Source organism: Branchiostoma floridae, chromosome 17, assembly GCF_000003815.2.
Source record: "Branchiostoma floridae strain S238N-H82 chromosome 17, Bfl_VNyyK, whole genome shotgun sequence".
Classification (NCBI taxonomy): domain Eukaryota; kingdom Metazoa; phylum Chordata; class Leptocardii; order Amphioxiformes; family Branchiostomatidae; genus Branchiostoma; species Branchiostoma floridae.
Genome location: NC_049995.1, coordinates 15,819,044 through 15,842,180, shown reverse-complemented (window position 1 = coordinate 15,842,180; position 23,137 = coordinate 15,819,044). Strand labels below are relative to the sequence as shown.

The window sequence follows — 23,137 nt, the reverse complement described above, 5'->3', positions numbered from 1 at the left end:
GTCCGATGACAGCCGCCTGTCACCTTTGGCGATTTGTATTTCTCGCAATGATGTCAGTTCTTTCTAGCCGACCTTTCCCTTACAACATGACATCTCTGTTAAGAGTTGAGGAATGCGTGGATAATTGACGGTGACCCTTTTGACCTAAGTGCTGTTCTTCAACATGTTGGGTTTGTCTTGTCCCAGCACTTGGTCACTTGTTGTTTTAACCTAGTTCACAGATGTAAGTACTATGTGTTACAAGCCGTCATTGTTCAATTATGTTATATTACTGACTTTACATAGTGCTTATTCGTTTGTTTAGACCCATGTTGTGTTACTGGCACATGGAACACCAAGTTTCCTTGCAGTCCATCATAAGAAAATACACCTGAAGTGTCTCGTAGATATTAGCTCTACATCTTTATATCAAGTGATATTCGTCAAGTTCCCTCTACTACATTTTTACCGTTCCCATGATATAGTGTTGCTTTTATTGTTGATCTGTATATAGATATAAGCAACACTTGTATATAGATATGTTATATTTCAACTGCTATGAATCCTTTGCTGTGTGCCGTCGTATTGACATCAATTCAGCAAGCTATTTAATTGCTTAATTTTATAGATACGTGTTGGACACGGTCAGGCTTTGTATTTTGCTAACATGAACCATGACCATTTATAGGCATTTTTTCAGCCAGTAGTCTCTACCAGACTCCAGCCTGGCGGAATAGTACACGGATGACCTAGTAACATCCCTGGTCAATCAGAATTTCATGCTTCCAAGACAACGTCTGTTTATCAGGGAGCCTCTGCTTCCACTGGCTCTTTTGACCTACTTTTTCTCTATTTTTAGACATCTATGGGCCGATTCAAGTCCTTTCAGGTGACTCCGTCACAAGTATTTTTCAACCGTTATAGAAGTTTCCCTAAGTAATTATATTAAATTTTATTAAATACAGAGTGATTTATATAATTTGCATCTCATTATGTTGATAATCATCCAAAGTACCTACCTACCAAAAACAAACAAAAAATATTCATCAATCCCCTCAGGAGTTATCCATCTAAAAAGTTACGAAATATAACACCCACTGCAATTCCAAACAAGCTGCTAGGGGGCCCAAAATTAGACCATTGACTCCTAGTACCAACAGCTATCCACCAGTAAAAAATCACGAACCTGGCACTTCTGGAAAATTTAGGCGCAAACTTTGATGCTCACTTGCAGTACCAAAACAATTTGCCAGGAGGCCCATTATCGAACTTGACCTTCCTTTCTGTGTCCCCTACCTATCAACCAAATATCATTAACATCCATCAAGAACATCTCGAGTTATCTTGCTTACAGACAAACGCACTTACATACAAAGCCAGCTACAGCACCAAAGGTAAAAGGTAGCTAAACCATTCTCGCACATGGCAATCCTTTCCACAACCGCTACAGACCTGCCAAATATCGTGGAAATCGCCCAGCTACATTTTGACTTATGCCTCCCGAAAAAACACCCAAAAAAATACCAAGCTCGCTAATGTACCATAGGAAAACGCCAGGTAACCCATTTTCGAACTAGGCATGCCTTTAAACAGCCGCTACACACCTGCAAAAAATAAAAAAGTTCCATCCACAATTTCTCGAGTTATATCCTGTTGACCTACATACAGACCCAAGTCGGCAAAAACATAAGCTTCTTGGCGAAGCTAAAGAGATGTGGCCAACTTTAGTCAGATGGTGATTTGATTTTCCACCAATATGTCATAACATCAGCTGTTCACACGGTACAAAAATGAGATGCACACTTTCCTCTGATAGCCCTACATCAACTGTAAGATGAATACTTGGCGCCAACCCCGTCTGCTAAAAATCAAGTACCATTGGCTACAAAAGAGACAACTAACAACTGTCCCTTATCGTAACGAAATCAGAACATCTGTATCGCCCATAAAACTTCTGACACCCAACCCATCTAAGATGAGAGGACCTAATGGCATTTTAATCACCATGTCACTCAAATCAGCAGTACAGTATGTGAGAAATCCATACCTGTTAAGTATTACCGTTAAATGTACCTCAACTTCTTACAATTATACTTACGCTTGACATCTCCATGATATCCTAAGCAGACATAAATAAAACTAATCATCATATTAAAAAAACTCGGGGTTCCCCAAACAGCTGTCATACAAATCACCTCACTATCTGCTTGGAGCTAAGCCCATTAACAAACACTTAAAGCACGATGCCTGTTCCAATATATCGCAGATATAGGGGGGATTTCTGATATTATTACATCGATTATAACGACAGATACGGCGCCCAAAATCACATCGATTCGAGCTTTCATCACAGTCCACCAACACAACAAGTATGAAACCAATCCATCCAGCCGTTCCTGAGTAATCTTGTACACAGACACAGACACATAACAGAAAATATAACCTCCATGACATTTCATGGAGGTAACTACTGTGCCAACTGTTACAAATATTTCAAACAGTCCTAAGCAGACATAAATAAAACTACTGGGGGTTCCCCAAACAGCTGTCACCTCACTATCTGCTTGCAGCTAAGCCCATTAACAAACACATACAGCACGATGCCTGTACCAATATATCTCAAATATAGGGGCGATTTCTGATATTATTACATCGATTATAACGACAGATACGGCGCCCAAGATCTCATCGATTCGAGCTTTCATCACAGCCCACCAACACAACAAGTATGAAACCAATCCATCCAGCCGTTCTTGAGTAATCATCTACACAGACAGAGACACATAACAGAAAATATAACCTCCATTCCATGACATTTCATGGAGGTAATAACTCTGACTCATTTCCCATAGCAGGAAATTAATGAAACTTGGCACAGTTATTAGTCTTTCTCTTCATAGGAACCACCCGGAGTTATGCATTTCTCCCATTGTTTGATGCAGCTCTGGACACCGTTTTTGTAGGACATCCCAGGTTGGTCCTTCAACAGATGCCTCATCAATGGCACAAGAGGAACGACCAGGTCTGGAAGCTGTTTCCACAGACTTCCGGCCATGTTTGAATTCAGGATGCCAGCGTTTTACAAGGTCATATGATGGGGCATCATCACCATAAGTTTCTTCCATTTCATCAAAAGTCTCCATTGGTGTGCGTCCTTTCAAATACAAAAACTGGATCACTGCGCGACACTCAAATGGCTCCATTTCACACCTGGTCCATTTCGCACCTGACTCAGTTCAAACACCAGTAAATCAGAAACCACAATTAGTTCAGAGCTCTTTTTTTGCAACATTACCTATAGAGATACTTATCATTACACATGCAAAATTTCATCTAGATCAGACAACTGGAAGTGGGTTAGAGTTATTACTTATTGAACGCCCCTCGTATCAAACTTCTCTCTCAGTCAAAGCCGCATCCACAAAAAATCCATGCACCTTACAGCATTATCTATTAAAAAACAAACAGACAGAAGCACCTTTCCATTTGTTTAACGTGTAGTTGTTTCAGAAATAAGAACGAAAACGTTATCTAATACCATCAGCCCATGAGAAAGTGTCTAGTTATAGGTTGTGTCAGGGTTGTAGCCAGCACCTGTCCTTCAGTCCTTTGAAGGAATTTTGCAGTTGTTGGGGACTGAAAAAAGTTTTCCCCATTCCGTCCCCTGGGACAGACAAAAATATATAAAAAAATTGAAACCCATGTGTGCTTCTTCACCAAAACAGATGCCATTGAACAGGTTAGTCTACAGGCAAAATTTGCACCTCAAAATGCAGGAAATAGTGTTTCAGAGGGTCTTGATTTAAAAATTTTCTGGGACCCAGACCCCCTAGAAATGACGACATGCCTTTGGTGCTCGATAGGATTCCCATTCAAAATCAAGGGGACTGAAAATGATTTCAGGCTGGCTACAACCCTGGGCTGTGTGCTTTGGGCCACTTCTATATACTGGCCAATTGTGCAGGAAATTTGTTATTTATGACATGATTTCCACTGACTTATTTTTGAAAATTGTTATTCTTTGATTAGATGGTCGTCTTAACGATAAAAAAGGTCAAATAAGCTTTGAATATCAAAACCCCTTGCGAGCCTTCCTCGATTTCCTCATTCCCGAAAAGGCGGAAATTTGGCAATTTGACGGTCGTCTTAGCCACTTTTCAGGGTGCGGCCGGGAGCGGTACTGCAGATTGGGCTATGATAGGGTATATGTCTCCAAATTTCAAAATGTGATATATACCCAGAATTAGCCTAAAGGTCAGTGAAAACGTTCCTAAGTAGGCCCAGACATCTTTATATACATTTAGAATAACCTTCAAGATACTAGTTGACATAAAAATGATCGTTTTTAGGCGCCGCGCGAGGAGCCCATGTAACACCATGTCCGCCCATCGAAGCGCCCCCTACATTCATATATACATCATATATTGTACGTTATGTCTGAGTTAAGGATAGTTATGAATAATGGACATCACCTTTTTGCCCTTATCAGCTTTGAGCTTTTAGTCAACTGTTGATCTGCTTATATGAAGTTAGCGACTGTCAGAAAAGCCCGGACGTCACTCAGAAAACAGTACGACTTTCACCCCAACATCTGCTTGGAGACCTCATCGAATTGACATCCAATATGACATTGTTACTTTTACTAGACTGTTAGCCATTTATATAATAGATACGATGTGATGATGATGATCAATTGGACACAAGAATACAAAATGATATAAAACAGGACATACAGTCATACCTACAGCCTCCCTCCTTATTATAGAATAATGATAGGAACTAATTTCTTTTGCGGCCTTTAGTTGAGTAATAAATATACGATATATACGTTTTGAAGGGTTGCATGTATGTCAGCAATAGGATGGAAATATGAGTATTCTTTTGGCCACTAATTCTTTTTGTACAGTGGAAGCCAGTTAATTGCACAACGGATTAACGCAGACTTCTGTTAACTGCACGGAGTCCCAAAACCCCAAACCGTTGCGGTCCAGCTAGATAACTTCGCATTATTGCACCAGTCGGATAATTGCACCAAACTCACCGGCAAATAGGCCGTGCAATTAAGCGGCTTCTACTGTATTCTTTGTTGGGCAATACTTAAGTTAGGGCTGCGTTGATGAATTTATTTATCCATTTGAATGAAGGAAGGAAGGAAGGACTCGTTTATTCTTGTGAAACTTCGACTTACATCAGCTTAAAACAATGCTGTCACCACAATAGAATTCAATTATATTCAAATATGCTCATAATTATTAGTATTAAAACATCAAGACAGCAGTACAAACATGAAATGATTTATATTTCGCATCAGAGAGTATTTTACTTGCGCTTTGCATGTTGTTTCTTACCCTCAAAATGATAAAAACGAATTTGCAATGAACCCGATGTTTTGCCAGGCTTAACGGGTTATTGCACGGTCTATTGGCGCCGCCCAGCGGAATAAATGTAGAATGCAGTGCATGTGCACTTGAAAGCCCCCCTATGCGGATGATGAAATTATTGTCAGGTCACAATTTTAAAGTTGATTTGTGCTATCTGAAAGCACAAAGCTTCCTCTCAATGATTAGAAAGGTAAGATAAATAGATAAGTACCGATACGTAAAAATTTTGGTTTTGTTGGCGTTTCCCGCCTTTTTTTAAAACTTATGTCACCCGAGATGTATAAATCCACAGCCGATTCACCACGACAGGCAACTGTGATGTTCTCGAGCATCTCTTCGCCGACAGATTAAACTTCACATCCAAATCCATATGGACCAAAATCCTTTTTATTGTCTGCCACTTAGGACAGTTTCTGTCTTGCTTTTCTACAAATCGCTCGGGAACTTTGTCGCACTATTTTCTTTTTACCGCGAGGATGCGGAGGCACACTGTGCTATGCGGTCATGACGCTTCGGTTAGTATTACCGCACATCATCATGCGCAGTATTCCCGCACATCACCTACTCATTTCTGATTGGCTAGTACGGAACCCCTTGACCAATCAATGTGTAAGACCGCGATAGTTCACTATTTTTAAGCGGATAGATGTAGGGAACATATGTGTTTTATTTTACCTACTTCTTTTCACCCCAGAATATGAATTGTCGCGGTTCAGGCAATCATTGCCGAATATTTGTGGCAACTACACAATTATTGGTCAATAAATTCCGCAGCAGCCAATCAGGAATAAGCAGGTGATGTGCGGGAATACTGCACATGATAATGTGCGGTAATACTGACCAAACCGCACAGCACAGTGTTCCTCCGCAACCTCGCGGTAAAAAGAAAGTAGTGCGACAGACATTCTGGACATTTTGTACAAAAGCAAGACAGAAACTATCCCAAATAGTGAAAGTATAATCAGACTTACAGGTCTTATGAAGTTAAATGTAAAGTTTTGCAAATTGGAGGAGTAGAAAGGCCCGGGAATATCGCAACAGTTTCTTGTACTGTATTTCAAGGTGAGTCGGCCGCGGGTTTCTTCACCTCCGCTGAATGCAGGACGCTGTGTACCTCCGCAAACTGGCGGTAACAAAATAGTACGACAAAGATTGCATTTGTATGTGATATGATAACTTTTATGACTTCTATTCATCCTAAATGTACAGTGTAGACTAGTAACAATCTTCACCCTTCGTTGGGTGGCATTATATTGGCACCGTGTTCCGGTCAGGTGCTACCGAGAGCCACAGATGAGCCGGGCGGTGGAAAGCGCCTTCAGCACCGAACAGAGCCCGTCCAATCCCCCACGGTTGTCGTAGCCTCCACCAGGTTTCCTCGAGGCTTTTTTAACCTCCTTGGTCTTTCTATGGGGTTCCGGTACAGGTCGTAGAATTCGGCAAAGACTTTTACTCACTTGGAGTCATTCCATAGCCCTGCAGAAACGTAATACTGCTGGAGGCGGGTTTGCCTGTAATGATATTTTCAGCCGTTCGGCGGCGCTTTTGAACCGTGCGTGTTACGGTAAAAACTTGCTTGCTTGGGAGTAACCATATCACTGTGGTTTGTGAGTTTTACAATTGGCCCATGGATCAAATAGAAGAGGTATACAAGTAAACAGTGCTGAAAATGGCATCAGAGTCATTACTTTATGTTACATCATTGTCAATATATTGCAAATATGAAAAAAGACACATCATTACATGATACAATTCATGTAATATCCCAAAGAGGTAATTTTCTTTCATCACTGACTTTGTTTGATCTATTTCTACAGCTAGTTCACCTTTATCCGCTGGGGTACCTATATCTGTTGCATTTAAAAACATGATAATTAGTGATATCACGATCAAAGGACGTACATTGATTTGGCAAGGATGTTCTATAAAAGGCCTCCTCTAATTTGTGAATTTCTTTTAGTACTTAGTTTCTTAACTTGCCTATAATTAGATTTACTATCGAATAGGATGTGACCATTCAGGCTTATATGGGATACTGAATTTCCGAGCAGCTTTTGTAACCCCTACTTCGCCTGTTGAGTTAGTAAGTAGAGCTTGCCTAAGCTTGATGTTTCTGACATAGGGAGAAGAGATGATGCTACAGTGTTCCATGTGGCCTTGAACTGAGCAAACTCATTTTTTTTAAACATACTGAAAAAGCAAACAAAAAATCTAGACCTGCCCTATACATCTGCTTGGAGATGAAATTATAGTTACTACTAGTATTAACCTACTCTCAAAATCTAACAGCCTTGAAGCTGAATTGATGTTAGACTGTTTCTATAGTGCCCTTTTTTGCAAAGTTGCAAGTAGTTTCATATATTAACGGGTTCGGCGACTGTTGAGAAAAAAAAGACACTAGACACAAGCATCTTATAGCAAAGCACAAATTGTATTTACATTATACAAATGTACAATGGAAAGAGTACAAACTTACAAACTTGTGCACACAGTCATTGTAAATGTACAATCATTTCCAACATCTTACAGTTAAACTATCAGTTCCATTCTATAGACTCCTTCAACTTTGTCTTAAAGTTTCAACCAAGAAACAAGTTTTTGTGACAGTAATTTCACATTTTACTGAAGCCAAAAAATTGCCTAGTATCCCTGATGTATCTAAGCTCTTATTTAGTACTTTTGCAAATAGACAACAGAAAAGATCTGAATCTGATAACTGTAATGGGCTAATTCATGGTTCAAATGCGCATGCTCCACAAGATGCATTGTGGGTAATATGTCAAAGGTTAAGACCCCTAACTGATAAACAGTCCAAATTTAGACTGTGCTTGATACATGAATAGACATGTTTTACATCAGGGGCCTTTGCCTTTAGCACATTGTGCATTACTGTGTATGCACGGTTCAAAACAACAACAGTCTTATACAGATGGGCACCAAGTAATCTCCAAGCAGATCCTACAATGGCATAAGATAGTACCAAACTGGCCAAGGAGTGTAGTCAGCAAAGAGGTGTCCATTTGCCCGGTAGCGAAACACACTTGTAAGTCAGCTTTACTCCTCTGCCAACTTTTGATACTATCTTATGCTACCGTAGGATCTGCTTGGAGATAAGGTACCAAGCCAGACTTAGTATCTATTGAAACAAATACAGTACTCAGTTAGATTTGGCAAATCCAGTGAAACTTTGCACATGCAATGAAATATGCTAGAAACATACAGTTTACTATCGATTTTGTTGTAACAAAATTCTATGTCATCATGCTTGCATTCACGGAAGCAAGCACGAGTTGTATTGCATGTGTCCAAACTGGTGAAGTGTGTTCTAGACGACTTTTTTAAAAGCAGTATGAACATAGTGTGAACAGTTACAAGCCAACATGTCAAACTTTTGAATGCCATCAAGTCTATTCGATCATTGGTTTTACAACTAAGTGCACGCAACCACAAAAGCAAGAAAATACTGTTTTTACATATTGGTAACATATTCCAAAAAGTATGGTCTTTAGAATAATTTCTTATCATTGTCTGAAATTCATCTGAAAGCCATCTGGTACAACTGATGACACTTTAGTGCAAATTCAAGACCATATATATCTGAGGTTGGTGTGATTGCATATAGCCACTACTCTTGGTGCAATACTGCCACTGACTGATAGGTGGCTCTGCTGTACTACAACAAAAACTCAAGAAGCACTACAACAACCAATGACCATGTAACAGAAAACACATTTAAAACAGTTCTGCACAAATAGGATGCAATAACAACAGAATTCAATAGATAACATTGAGAAATAAACTTCTGAATTTGGGTCAAGGTATGATTTCCAACACGAAACTTACCCATATTTTCTGACTGAACCAAAGTCGAATTTTTGTGTTGGAAATTACATTTCAACTTTGATCCAAAATTACTTCTACCAACACAGATGAACTTTCAAGTTATGAAATAAACTTCTCAATGCTAAAACTTAAGCCATCCTAGTAAAGTATATCATCTTGAATACATAATTGTTTATCCAACATTATTACATTTAACCACAACAGAAAGGAGGTATTAAAAAGTGACAGCTCTCAATTGTAAAAGCTACTGAATGATTATTAATACATATACACGGCCCTCCAAAACAACTGTACAACTTGTAACAAAATAAATTTGACATAATTGTTACAATTATCTGTCCGTGGTGCACCTATATAATGCGCCACGTGTCAACTTAGACAACAAAGAAATACAACAAAACAACTGTTACTATGGAAACTCAACTGCCAGTTTTCTTTGAAATATTAAAACTCGAAGTCGTTTCCTTGTTACCCTTCACATATAGTAATTTGTATAAGCAAGATTCTTGGAGGAGGTGCGTTCATTCAACAGAAATAAAAGCAATGCTACTGTCGGTAACAACAGTTTTTCTATATAACTCTTTTTAACATTGTGCTTAAACTGGCTCCAATTTTTCTTTCGTACAATTCAGAGGTGCAATCCTTTTTCTAATTCCAAACAGCTAAATTTTTAAGCTCTCTGGCCCTCCAAATGAAAGTTTGGTAATCCCAATCCCAACCAAAGTTTGGAGGTCCAGAAGTTGGATGGAAATTTGAAAATAATGATCTACTTCAAACCTTTACTGTGTATACCAAACTGTTAGAAACAAACTTCATAACTCCGTGGAATTAACAAGCCACAAAATACATCATATCTTCTTTTCTTCACATTTCACTACCCTGAAGAACGATCATAGCCTATTCCTGTACACACTTTGGCCGATATCCTCAACACTTCAACTATAATATTGTTTTTAATCTTTATAACATAGTTTTTCTCTGTCATACTTTAAACTTTCTATATGCTCTCATCTCATCTACCATAACATCTTCCACAAGTGACACAGTGTCTATATATTCGGAAAGGCAGTCTTTATAAATCCGAAAAACTTGAGTTCTTCTTGGAAAGACAATAAAATCATTTTATACTGAGTGTGTTAAATCATGACGCAGAAGACTAGGTACTAAAGGGGAACATGTTTTATCTTAAATTCAGTTCTGAATTCTGGAGAATTCTGGAGATCTGAGCATGCTTCTGAAGAAATCTATAAAGGATTACATGGATATGAGTATCAACCTTTTGTTACATCATACTTGTGGACATGATTGGTCAATCTACTTTGAGAAAATCAAAGTTTTCCGGATTTAGACCGTCATCCATACTTAAAGCGTCGCTTGTTTCTTTCTTTCAAACTTAAAACTACAACTCGCTACAAGGTTGTCAAACTTTGGTGAACTGATTCTTTAACCAAGTATCTTAAATCTTTTCAGCCATAGATATACATAGATTTGTGTATGTATTCTGTACTATTTTCTCTAATAATATTTCCAATAATATGAGGTATGTGCTATTTTGTTAACCAAAAATATCTTTAGTTGGACAGTGCCACTTTGTATAATATCGCATTTCCATAAGCACACACCATTTTCTTTTTTCGCAGCACCAATTTTTTTCCTCCCCACAACAAAAGCTCTGTGCCTCCCCATTTAAAAGTGGAATGGTCCAAAACCGCAATCGACCAATAAGACTACTCTATTGCTAAAGTGGTTGGCCAGAGACATTTCATATATACAAAGAACTTCGGAGGCAAAAACACCCCTGCTTCGACAGTAGTATTGCCCAGGTCTACCCTAGTCACTATGAGTGGTAACAAATTTCGGACCATCCTCACTAGACAAATGGGGGTGGACAGCATGCATTGGGACAGAGATATAAGCACACGATTACACAGTCAGCTTGCCCTGTTGTAGTATCAGCTAGAACTTCAGATGAGGGAGACTTTTTCCACATTCATTCCACCGCGGGGCCATCCCTAGAAAAAGAAAGAAAAACAAATTGTTTACAACAAACAATGAATAAACAAAGGTTCAAACAAACATACAAATGCAGCTACAAATGCTTTGAAATGTCCTTACTACTCAGAAAAAGTGTTGAATTCAATATCCTTGCATTCTACACTTGATATCATGACCCCTGGGATGACCTTTGCACTTTGACATGGTGGTAGAACCTCAGTCTGACCTCTGCACTTTGACATGTGGAGTTGTAGTGACTAAACATTTTGGGTCGTTGAATAAGAACTGCAACTCATTGTAAACTATACTCAGTGAGCAAATGATTTCAAACTCATTTGCTTAAGCAATGCTCAATTGAAACGGAATCTAAAACTACACAGAGGGTTGTGAAACAAACACACAGAGAACAGAAAACAATAGATCGGATATTCATATTTAGTGTTTAAAATGAGGTAGGTACAGAGACAGTTTTAGAAATCAAGTCATAAGAGGGATACAGAAAGAAGAGGATAAGTTCTGATGAAGGTTAGACATCCAGGTAAAGAATGTTCAAAGACAATTCAATTTCTACAATTGGATAAGACAAAACAGATATTACTACCGGACATTTCAAGTGACATCCATCACTCTTCTTCAGCGTCAATACAATGACCTAGCTTTGGCTGGATGTCCTGTGCTTTTGGAGAGCCACACCTCGAGCATGTTAAAGACCCAAAACACTTATCCAAAAGAGAAGGGGTCCTTCCCTGTGTGAGTGGATCAAATAAATCTGTCCGGATATGCAGCTTCAGTACAAACCTGGTATGTTACGCCATGAGGTGGTTTATAATTGGTTGAAGCAATACAAACAAAAAGGTAACCGAAATGTCTTAACACACCAGGTTTGTACTTAACAGTACAAGCTGCATATCCAGATTCATTTGATCCACTCACACTGGGTTGGACCCCTGCACTTTTGGACAAGCGTGTTTGGTCTTAAATTTGCTTGAGACAACCGAAACGTCCAGTAAATAATCTTCAAATCCTATCCAGTTGTAGAGAGATTAAATTGTTTTTAAATCAAGAAGAAGTTAGTTTGGAAGATTAAATCAGAAGAAAATTAATCACAAAATGAAAAGATCCCACCAAAAGTACCTCCAGAGAAAGAAAGTCTTTTTCCCTTCACCACTAACAAGTAGAACTGGTACTGAAATGAAACAAAACAGGGGGAGGACATTAAACATGCAAATAACATGCAAACATATGGTCTCGACATACAGAGTATCATACTAGAGTGCTATTGTATGATTATATCTACCCATGGTATGTTATAATTAACTAATGCTACACTATATTGCTAAGATGTACTTCATCCTAACGAGCCCGAGTACCATCCTCTGTAGTGACCGCTGGCTCAATACTTTTTACTAACCACAAATTGGCAAGCGAAAGGATTGAGTCAGCAATCACTACAGACGATGGTACTCAGGCTACTTTCTAACAGAGGATGGTACTCAGGCTACCTTGACCATACTTGACATGAGACTGAAAAGTAGTGGGGAGGGGGGCGTGCTATACAAAGCCATTAAGTGACGGGAAGGACATGTACTTGGAAAGTAAATGTGGAACATACTACATGTAGTACAAAACAAGACAACATATTTCGGCACAACCATGGACCTACCAGGATAATTTTCTTTTGAAGTAGTGATATGTTTTACTTAAGGTTTAATAAACTTCCTTAGCTTTAATAAACTTTCTACATATACTAGTTCTTTTATATCTTCATGCGGTATCGATTTAAAAAGGAGAACAGATTCTAGCTGCATTCCCAGTGGTAACGTCTCCTGAGACAGTGAGAGATGCTCCAGAGCAGTGATAGTATGTTTCTCACAGACTACTCTTGTTGGGGGGCTCTGAGACAACAGAATCTGGAGTACTTACACATACATCGGCTGCAACTGCATATGGGACGTTTTCTGTGGGGCCTGGTACGCTGAGTACGAGTCAAAACCTCCTATGAAGTCAACTGCAAAAGACATGGTATAAACTCAGTTACGTTTGGAACAGCATTTCTCAAACTGCAGTAACGACACCTAGCCGCAGTGTGAAGTAGATCATCATTGTCGCGGGCTACTTGCCCGGACCAGGTCCACTCTCTCCTTCCAAACGTCAGTATTGTGCTGAGGAAAGTGACAGACAGTGACTAAATTATTGGCATTTGTTGTGTTCAGAGAACTCTGTTATTTCAGTTAACAATCTACACACTCTGAAGTGATTATTTGCACTTAACAAAGTGACAGCAAGGGGGCTCTCAAACAACAGCACAATTTACACATGAACCATGGTATCGGATTCTGAGATATTTCTAACACTTTTCCTTCATAAGTTTAACCTTTTTTCAAATCCATGTTTGTTTCAAAGCTCACCAGTCACGATATATTGAATCCTGACATTTGCCTATTTTTAGTATTACATAAAGTCAGTAGGGGGACCATTATCAAACTGTAGACAATATATGACATATACATGTAACATGAAGAAGAGAAACAGGTAACTTACAACTGTCGTCCTCTTCTGTGAACATATACACCACGTAGATGCCATAGATAAACCCTACGATCTGGAACAACAGAAACAGAACAGTTGTCAATCATAGTACAACAGTATTATGTGCCTACATGTATAATATACGAATGTACATGTACTGTTTGCATATATGAATGTATCTACTACAAGATACACCATTGTAGCCTGTATCCACCCTATTCTTGCTCCAGTTTCCGCTTTTCATCCCACTTGGATGTTCCCTTAGATGATTTTCCCACTGACACAAATATGACGATTTTACCTTTCCACGTAGACCAAATGTTTGAATGTTTTCTTCACTTTTGTCTGTACATCTTGAAAAATACAACTATATATTCTAATCTAAGTAACGAGATTAGCATCATAAATCCAGCTGTTCTAAGAATGGGCCTCGTTTCCCCAAGGTCATTATTATATCCACCAAGGTCACGGGGCCGGCTCTTCGCAAATCCACGTCACCGCGCTAACACGGTTTGGGACGTAAAAATCTGATTATGGTCGCATTTCTCTCGGAGACTGATTACCCTAATCAACCAACGTTACAATCTGGGCAACTCTATCAAGCTAAGAAGGGAATTAGAGGCGCGATGATACATGATAATAGAGTGAAATATCTGGGGCATGGGGGACATAAAAAAAGGTTACAACTCTTACTTGACTAGAAGTATTTGCATGATATATTAGCTTGTTTCAACCTATAATATCAACTGTCTGAGAATGGTTTTGAAAAGGCCTTGTATGGACAAAATTACAGGAGACATATAATGCTTTGCTGCAGAATTTTGAAATTTCAGTATGTGGTCAAGCACTTATTTTTCTATATTGCCCATCAATAATATCAAATCAACAAACTGAGTAGAGAGCCTCTAATTTGTTTCTAATGTTATTGTCCAATGCTTCCAAAACTCAGGTCAATAATTGAAACTCATCAGAAACACAGGAGAAACACACCCAGCAGAAGAGGAAATATCTCCTGTGTGTATCTTCCCTTTTTTTCCCTAGTCAGATGTTTCAAATGTTTGCTTTAGACTAGACAGTAGACTGGCAGTTCCTTGTGTTTCTGAGGGTGGAGTAGTTGGTCATGGATATTAGCCATGTTTCCAGTGGGTTTTCAGAGAGTATCCTTCTGTCATGCATTAGAAACACAATAGAAAAGAGTTCTAGTATAATGCCTAATGTACGACGAGTTACCATGTACGCCACTTCAACATTGCTGGTAACATACATCTTATTTGTTTGTATACTTACAGCCAGTACAATTTGAATTGCAGCATGTTTACTGACTATTGTTGTTTGTTTGTTTGTTTGTTTACTTACAGCCAGTACGATTTGAATTGCAGCATGGATCATTTCTACATAAGTGAAGTCCAGCAGACAGCCTGTCACCACCGGATTGGTCGACGTTGCCGTGGCGTTGGAGGCCTGGCAGCCAATCCCGTGTTCTCTCCACCAGCTGATGCTCTGTGGTGCCCCGAGCGTCAGTGCCGGCGTTTCCTAGAAGTCAACAGAGAAAAGTGATACTACATTTGTGCGTAGTGCGGATAAAATTCATCCACATGCCATATGGTGATCTTAAACCGTTATAAATGTCAATCCTTTATGCAACAAGAGATTAAGAAATGTAAGACAACATCCGTATGTAAATCTCTCTCACACACCAAATGAGGTATGATATCTTAACCTATAACGCTTTATACAACAAGCAAAACACTTGTCACACTGGATTTTGAAAAACCTTAATGCTGCAGTAGGGATGAATACCGGTTGTGGACTTGCAAAAACGTTTCAGTTAAGGTAAAAAAAATGAAACCCAAGTGATTCAGTGCTGGACTCGTAAAAAAATCATACATCCTTTTCGTTTTAGACCATCTTAAACCTTCCGAAAATCTCAAATTGTGCAATGAACAAAGACAAAAACATTGCCGTGGTACTTACTACAGTGAGACTGCCCAGTTCCAGGTATACACAGATGATAAAGATGTTCCAGGCCACCCACAGGACGCCCCACGTACAGTACTGCAAAACAGATAACAAATAAGGTTATACCCGGGTCACCCATAGGACGCCCCATATACAGTACTGCAAAACAGATAGCAAATAAGGTTATACCCGGGTCACCCATAGGACGCCCCACGTACAGTACTGCAAAACAGATAGCAAATAAGGTTATACCCGGGTCACACACAGGACGACCCACGTACAGTACAGCAAGACAGATAGCAAAAAAAGGTTATACCCAGGTAATACATGGATAACCCACATACAGCACTGTAAAACACATACTATAGCAAAAAAGGTTACACCAAGGTCATACACAGGATGACCCACGTACAGTTAACTGGAAAGCAGATAAGAAAATAAGGTTATTTTTACTTATACCCAGGCCACACAAAGGGCAACCCACGTACAGTACTGGAAAACAGATAACAAATAAGGTTATACCCAGGTCACGCACAGGATGACCCACATGCAGTACTACAAAACAGATAACAAATAAGGTTATACCCGGGTCACCCACAGGATGCCCCATGTACAGTACTGGAGAACAGATAGCAAAAAAGGTTACTCCCGGGTCACACACAGAGTGACCCATGTACAGTGCTGCATGCAGAACAGATAATAAGGTTACACCCAGGTCACACACAGGGCGACCCACGTACAAAACTGATGTACATGTACATATATTGTCAGATATATGTGGTAAATGACTTAAGACCTCATTCCAAGACAACATTCCACAGAATATAGTAGAGAACCTCAAACAAAAGTACATTTTATGGTGAAGAGAAGCTGTGTTGAATTGTTAGTACAAGTTTACCCTTTCTGTTGTTGATAATTTCCATTTTTTCAACCTGAAAGATATTTCTTTCAGTTTTCCTTTGCCTTCCTCTGCAATCTTTTCTTTGCAAGCACAAAACATAATGTAGCTATATAAATTTATGATAAAACAAACAGAATCAAAGAACATGGTCTATGTAATCCTAGTGCAAAGCCAAACCGTGCCTGCAAGTGTCAGATACCAAGGCTCACCGTTTAGTATTCATTGATTTTCAGTATCGTGTCGAAGCAACAAAGCACGTTTATCACAATCGCCATGGCTACAGAGCTCTCGGTTTGCTTGGGGAATTACTTTCACTTTTCTAAGAAGCCATGAGTTAAATTTAGACATTTTTCTGCAGAATCCCAGAATCCCAGAATATTTGATGCAAGTTTATTCATGATTTGTTGTTTGTTGTTTATTAAGAAACCTTTTAGCCCTTACGGGCTAATCTTCCAAGGTTCAATCAACATAAATACATACATTTTTAAAAGATACAACAATCACAAAATATCTACAATTGATTCGTGGTTGTGTACAAAATGAATACAACTGACTGTGTAACTTGCAAAAGTTGGAAGTTAATTTATATTTTTCGAGGTCTTCATTTTGCGATATTGAGCAATCGGTAGTTTGTGAGGTTTTGGGGTTTACGAACAGGTGATATCTACTAAGTAACATACACTGATATTTTAAGATATATAATGTCATAACAGGGCTCGAAATACTGGGTGTATGTGCACCCAGGTGCACCTAAAATTGGAGCTGTGCACCCAATTATTTTCTGTGGGTGCACAGGGTGCACCCAAATATTTTCTTACGATTATGTATGTAAAGATATCAAAGTATACTAGTATACATCATATTCTTGACATCTAAGTGTTAGAAAGATTAATAAAAATGTCTGTCATATAGTACTTGAAGAATTTGATAGGTTGTTATTGAGTTTTATTATTAGGTTATTACTTAAATTTAAGTGGTGCACCCAAAAATTTTTTGGTGCACCCAATTTTTCAAGCTGGGTGCACCGGTGCACCTAATCCCAAAAATGAATTTCGAGCCCTGCATAATTACATTACACAAAATCTGAATACTGATATCTTTGCAACTGAATATATAGGCCAGATTTTATCGGTCCTCTTAAGTGGTCTTCTTGGGCAATTTGGACTGTATCTTCAGGGTTGGACAAATCCTAGTGGACCGAGTGTCCTGGGCAAGTGAAATTTGCCCATCGGGAAAGCGCATGCCCTACCCCACTTAGCAGATCAGGTAAGGAAGATTTTTCCTTGAGTGAGTTTTTTTATATACCCATCAAGCATTGAAAAATGTAATTCAAATTTCGCATATGCACTTGCCCGACAGGACAAGTGAATTTTGGAAAACTTGTCCAACTCTTAGAATCATAGAACACAAAAAAAAGTTTAACTTACTCCAGTGAAAGACAAACACTACTACTACTTCTACGACTCTCAGTCAGTCTGTACAGACCAGGGTTGTAGCCAGCCTGAAATCATTTTCAGTCCCCTCGATTTTGAATGGGAATCCTATCGAGCACCGAAGGCATGGCGTGGTGTTGTGCGTCATTTCTAGGGGGTCTGGGTCCCAGAAAATTTATAAAGCCTAGACCCTCTGCAACACTATTCCCTGCATTTTGCGGTGCAAATTTTGCTTGTAGACTAAGCTGTTCAATGTCAACTGTTTTGGTGAGGAAGAACGCATGGGTTTCAGTTTTTTAATATCTTTACATATCAATTTTTGTCTGTCCCTGGTGACGGAATGGGGAAAACTTTTTTCAGTCCCCAGCTGCAAAATTCCTTCAAAGGACTGAAGGACAGGTGCTGGCTACAACCCTGGTACAGACTATGCTATAACTCTGACAAAGGACAACAAAGACTATGTACAGTGCACATAAATGTTCAATACAGAATACTGATCAGTCAATCGACACTCACCACCACGATATATCTTGGTCTGTACTGGTAGGTGCCAAAGAGTCCCAATATGACACAGATGATCTGGAAGAAGTTCCCGATGATAGGAGCCCACATGTACCCTAGGAAGTCAAACACTTGTCTTTCTACTGTCGCTATCTGCGAAAGAAAAAGAAAACTGTATGAACAACCAATCAATATACCATACAATGCAATGATCAATATACATTTGTACAATATTATAATTTGAACATTACACATTTGATTTCAATTGTGTCTACTCTCGCAACCTGGGAAGAAAAAGTACAAAATTCGTCATTCTTACATGTAGTTCAATTCTATCACTTTGAACAAAACTATATACATGTACAAAAGTTGATCTATTTCAAATTATTCGTTTTTCATCCATTGATCAGTCCCATACTAGTTATACATGTATAAAAGGTACAAATTAAAAAACAAAATGTCTCGTGAAAGTTAACTAATGCATGTTAAAACATATATATGTATATATTTTACATACAAGTACAGAGCACAGCTCTGAAATGCAGATTATAAAACACATGAAGAACTTCAAGTAAATAAATCATGTGCATGACGAAAGCTAGACATCCAGGTAATAAGATATGCTAAATAGCAGCTACTCGAGCAACTGGATATGATCTTGGAAACGGTCAGGCGTTTCGGATAACATGCATTATCCAGAGTCCTCCCCAAAGGATGGAATAACGGAGGCCCTCCACTACACTCCTAGCCCAGCTCCACTATACTCCTTTTGAAATTTAGTGTGTCTCTTCCCTATTTTCTTGGTTAGTTTTGCTAAAATTAATGAAAATTCACATATTTCTGTGCCAAGTGCCATCACTTTTCCAGTCATTGTCTGCAAAAACTTGTGAATGATCAAAACAATAGTCGTTTTGCCACTTCACAACAAAGGAATAACAACAGTATATTATACTTGTAGTATTTGACACCCTCTGTCATTGCAAAATGAACCCATTTTCATGAAAGCGTAGCGCATTGGTTCGGGATATTTTTGCCAGCCCCTCCACTATACTAAAAAATTCTGGGGAGAACCCTGATTATCTTTCATCAGTGACACTGACAGTTCTTCTGACAGCAACGTTAACATGAACATGTCCAAGCTTTCTCCCATGTTATTGTTTTGGTATGTATTGTTGATTGACATAAGTAAACAATCCTGGGGTGGTGTTGCATGCCGAGCTGTGCCTGAAGTATCCCATCAGACTGACACAGGTCATTACTGTCACACTCCATGTCAGTATGGTATGTGCTAACAGAGAGAGAGGCCAAAAAACTTACAACTGTTCTACCATTACAACAAGGTCTACCAGTTACCACTTCCAGTGAAGTTCCATTAGACAAAGACCAAAATCAGATTTGCTAAAAAGTAGTTTCTCAAGCAACTGGATATGGTTTTGAAACGGTCAGACCTTTCGGATAGAATCCACTATCCTTCGTCAGTGTCAGTGTCAGTGTCATCTTGAGTAACTACTTTTTGGCATATCTTATTACCTGGATGTCTAACCTACATCAGATTTGTATGACCTGTGACTTTTATAAATCAAATACGATCCATGATTATGATACGAAATTTAGGAAAATGTATTCCTATTCATGATGAAATTTGTTTCAAAATTACTGGTGAAATCTTTGGTCACTGTCATCAGTATAACTATAAAGGCGGTACATGTATAACAGAAAGAGAGACAGACACAGACACATGATCTTACAATTTATGTACATGTGCTTAATGTTTTTAATCATAAAATATTGTACGACCAAATTATAGTATGGGCTACTACATGTAGCAGTAGCTCATTGATTTAAAAGCTGACAAGGGGCATACTTTTTTCACATAGGGGTAGCACACACACTACACTACACTAGCAACACAGAAAAACATTTCCCTCCATATCCCATATAGTCAATTTTCCAAGTGATCTTAAGGTCTTTTCATCTAGCATTCTTGGTGCAACCTTGAAACAGGGTCCCATGTCAAACAACAGAGCTAAGTACCATCTCGGAAGGGTTTCGCCTGCACCTTATAACAACTGTAACATGACACATTTACTTTAAAATGCATGGATGCAAGACATCCATTGTGTATGAATCCTACCGATTTCTCAGTAGCCCCCCTAGATAAAAAAAAAAACAAGTACATAGCTAGAAGTAAAGCCAAAGTCTGTGTCAATATCTGTATAACCATATATCTGTATCTATATTTCTACACAATATACATGTATCTGTATAACTGTCCTTCAGTGTAACTATCTGTATGACCGTATATCTGTATCTGTATACATGTATCTGTATAACTGTCCTTCAGCGTAACTATCTGTATATCTGTATCTGTATATCTGTATCTGTATACATGTATCTGTATAACTGTCCTTCAGTGTAACTATCTGTATATCTGTATCTGTATATCTGTATCTGTATACATGTATCTGTATAACTGTCTTTCAGTGTAACACAACAGCTACGCAGGCACGCGGAGTGGCAGCAGCTGGTTATATTACACTGAACGACCTGTCACATCTAACCTTTGCACATCTATCTGCAAGCAATATCAAATGAAGATGCTCCAAGCTAGTAGCATCCTACTGTATCTGGCGGTTTCATAACTTTTTAAGATATAGGTGCTAAGGATAGCAGGAAAAAAATTATAATTTGACCATAAGTTGGCTACTTTACTGTCTTTAGTCAACAAAAGTGTCCCAAAACCTCACAAAGATGAGGAGAGAAAAACAACCACTATATACAATTACAGAGAGACGAAATCAAGAAGCTTCTATTTTTGTCACCCTAAAAAAGGACGTGTGTCACTCAATGCCCGAGAAATGTGTACAACAATAACATAAAGATAGCAAAAAAAATAATAATTTGACCATAAGTTGGCTACTTTGCTGTCTTTAGTCAACAAAAGTGTCCCAAAATCTCACAAAAATGAGGAGAGAAAAACAACCACTATACAATTACAAAGAGCCGAAAGCCTCTATTTTTGTCCACCTAAAAAAGGATGTACGTCACTCAATGCCTGATAAATGTTTACAACAATAACATTGTGGTTAGCTGTGAAGGCTGGGATTCCTGCATTTCCAAAAATATTCCAGGCTAAGCAATGACTGGAATTAAAGCCTAATGCCTGAAATGCCTATCAATATCCTAAAGCATATTAGGAAATTACTTTCAAATCTGTTTTTGTTGTGGGGTTGGTTGGAATGACAGCTATCAGATGAACTCCTTGAACAGTTTCATCAAGTTACTGAGTAACATTTCTTTTCTCTAACAAGATTCTTTGTACACAACCAAGACAGCATTCTATTCCACAAACTATCTATGTATGTATGTTTGTGAAGAAGTATTTTATTTCACAAACTATCTATTTAAATATGTAAATACTTTACATTTGGGTATATAAAGCTTTGTATGCCAATACCCTAAACTAAAACATATAATTCGTTTTTGGTATTTCTTTAAAAAGTTTTGTGAACCCTACCATCATTTTCACTGTGTCCAAGCCAGTCACCTTTTGGCCTTAACTACAGAAATTCCCATAGGAAAACTATGTTCTACTACCTTTAATAATTACCCATTACAGATGGCCAACCCAGAACTAAAAGACTTTGTATGTCAAGGTCCTTGGGTAATACTATATCTCTTCTCTCCCAGGGGACAGAGGTAATCTCTTTATGGCTTGTTTTATAAGCAATATTCTGGTCTATATATACGTAATGAAGCAAGAGGAATATTTATGGTAGGCTACAGTAGGTAATAATTCATAATTGATATGAGAAAATCTTGAACTATCAAAACAGTTACAATCAGACCCCTTTCATACAAGGATTTGCAAATCTGGATTCAAGTACTGTAGGCACAAAATATGCCATTTTGATATTAGTATGTTGCAAAATTTATATCATTATTATTAAGAACATTATAAGAGGACAGTAGAATATAATATTGATATGGTAAAATTGCTGTTGTGTTTCTAATAACAGTCCTGAAAAAATATATATCTGTATAATACATGTACATGTATGTCACACTTCACTCCATTTTGTCAATCATACATTATTGTAACCTATTATGTAAATCTTCCAGTGATTATAAAAATTGAACTTCCCTTGGGTATGATCCTATTTCTTGTTTCACCATGGGGATTGTGGGTTAGATAAAGCTAATTGGCATTAGGTGACATTCAGGTCTATGGGGGGAAGTGGTCACAACAGTAATATCATGGTTCACTGGCCTGGGCTCAAAATGGGAGAAAATTTTGAGAATGAAGAAGAAAAATATTAACAGTAAAATGACCTGCCAAGCTAACAAGAAAGGTTATGAAATTTGTAAACATAGAAAAAATACAGAATTGTTTTTTAAAAACTGATACGGAAATTAAGTCTTTCAAGCCCTGCAAGGTGTTCAAAGCTGTGAAAATGGATTTGATATGGATTCAAATTGCAGCAGGATTGGTTTACAAAACAAGACTTTTTAAGGCATAGGATTATTTGCAATTACTTCAGCTTTCTAGTAAAAACATTTACTCTCTCTGCTGCACTATGAAATTTTCATTCAATTTCAGAGCACAATTGATCAGT

The 23,137-nt window shown here is 38.3% G+C and overlaps 1 protein-coding gene across 2 annotated transcripts in view; it reads right to left on the bottom strand.

Moving 5' to 3' along the window:
• Positions 1 to 9,820: 9,820 nt before the first annotated feature.
• The window catches only part of LOC118404161 (sodium/potassium-transporting ATPase subunit beta-1-interacting protein 2-like), a 45,526-nt gene continuing 32,209 nt past the window's right edge, over positions 9,821 to 23,137 (bottom strand). The window contains exons 2-8 of one of the 2 annotated variants that reach the window (XM_035803184.1): positions 18,537 to 18,674; positions 15,702 to 15,782; positions 15,084 to 15,260; positions 13,740 to 13,800; positions 13,122 to 13,206; positions 12,333 to 12,384; positions 9,821 to 11,215 (exon numbers count right to left, since the gene is read on the bottom strand). In XM_035803184.1, the coding sequence (XP_035659077.1) occupies positions 12,366 to 12,384; positions 13,122 to 13,206; positions 13,740 to 13,800; positions 15,084 to 15,260; positions 15,702 to 15,782; positions 18,537 to 18,674 (561 nt within the window). In that variant the 3' untranslated portion in view covers positions 9,821 to 11,215; positions 12,333 to 12,365. The remainder of the gene's footprint in view (positions 11,216 to 12,332; positions 12,385 to 13,121; positions 13,207 to 13,739; positions 13,801 to 15,083; positions 15,261 to 15,701; positions 15,783 to 18,536; positions 18,675 to 23,137) is intronic. The other variant, XM_035803183.1, reaches the window with a different exon arrangement.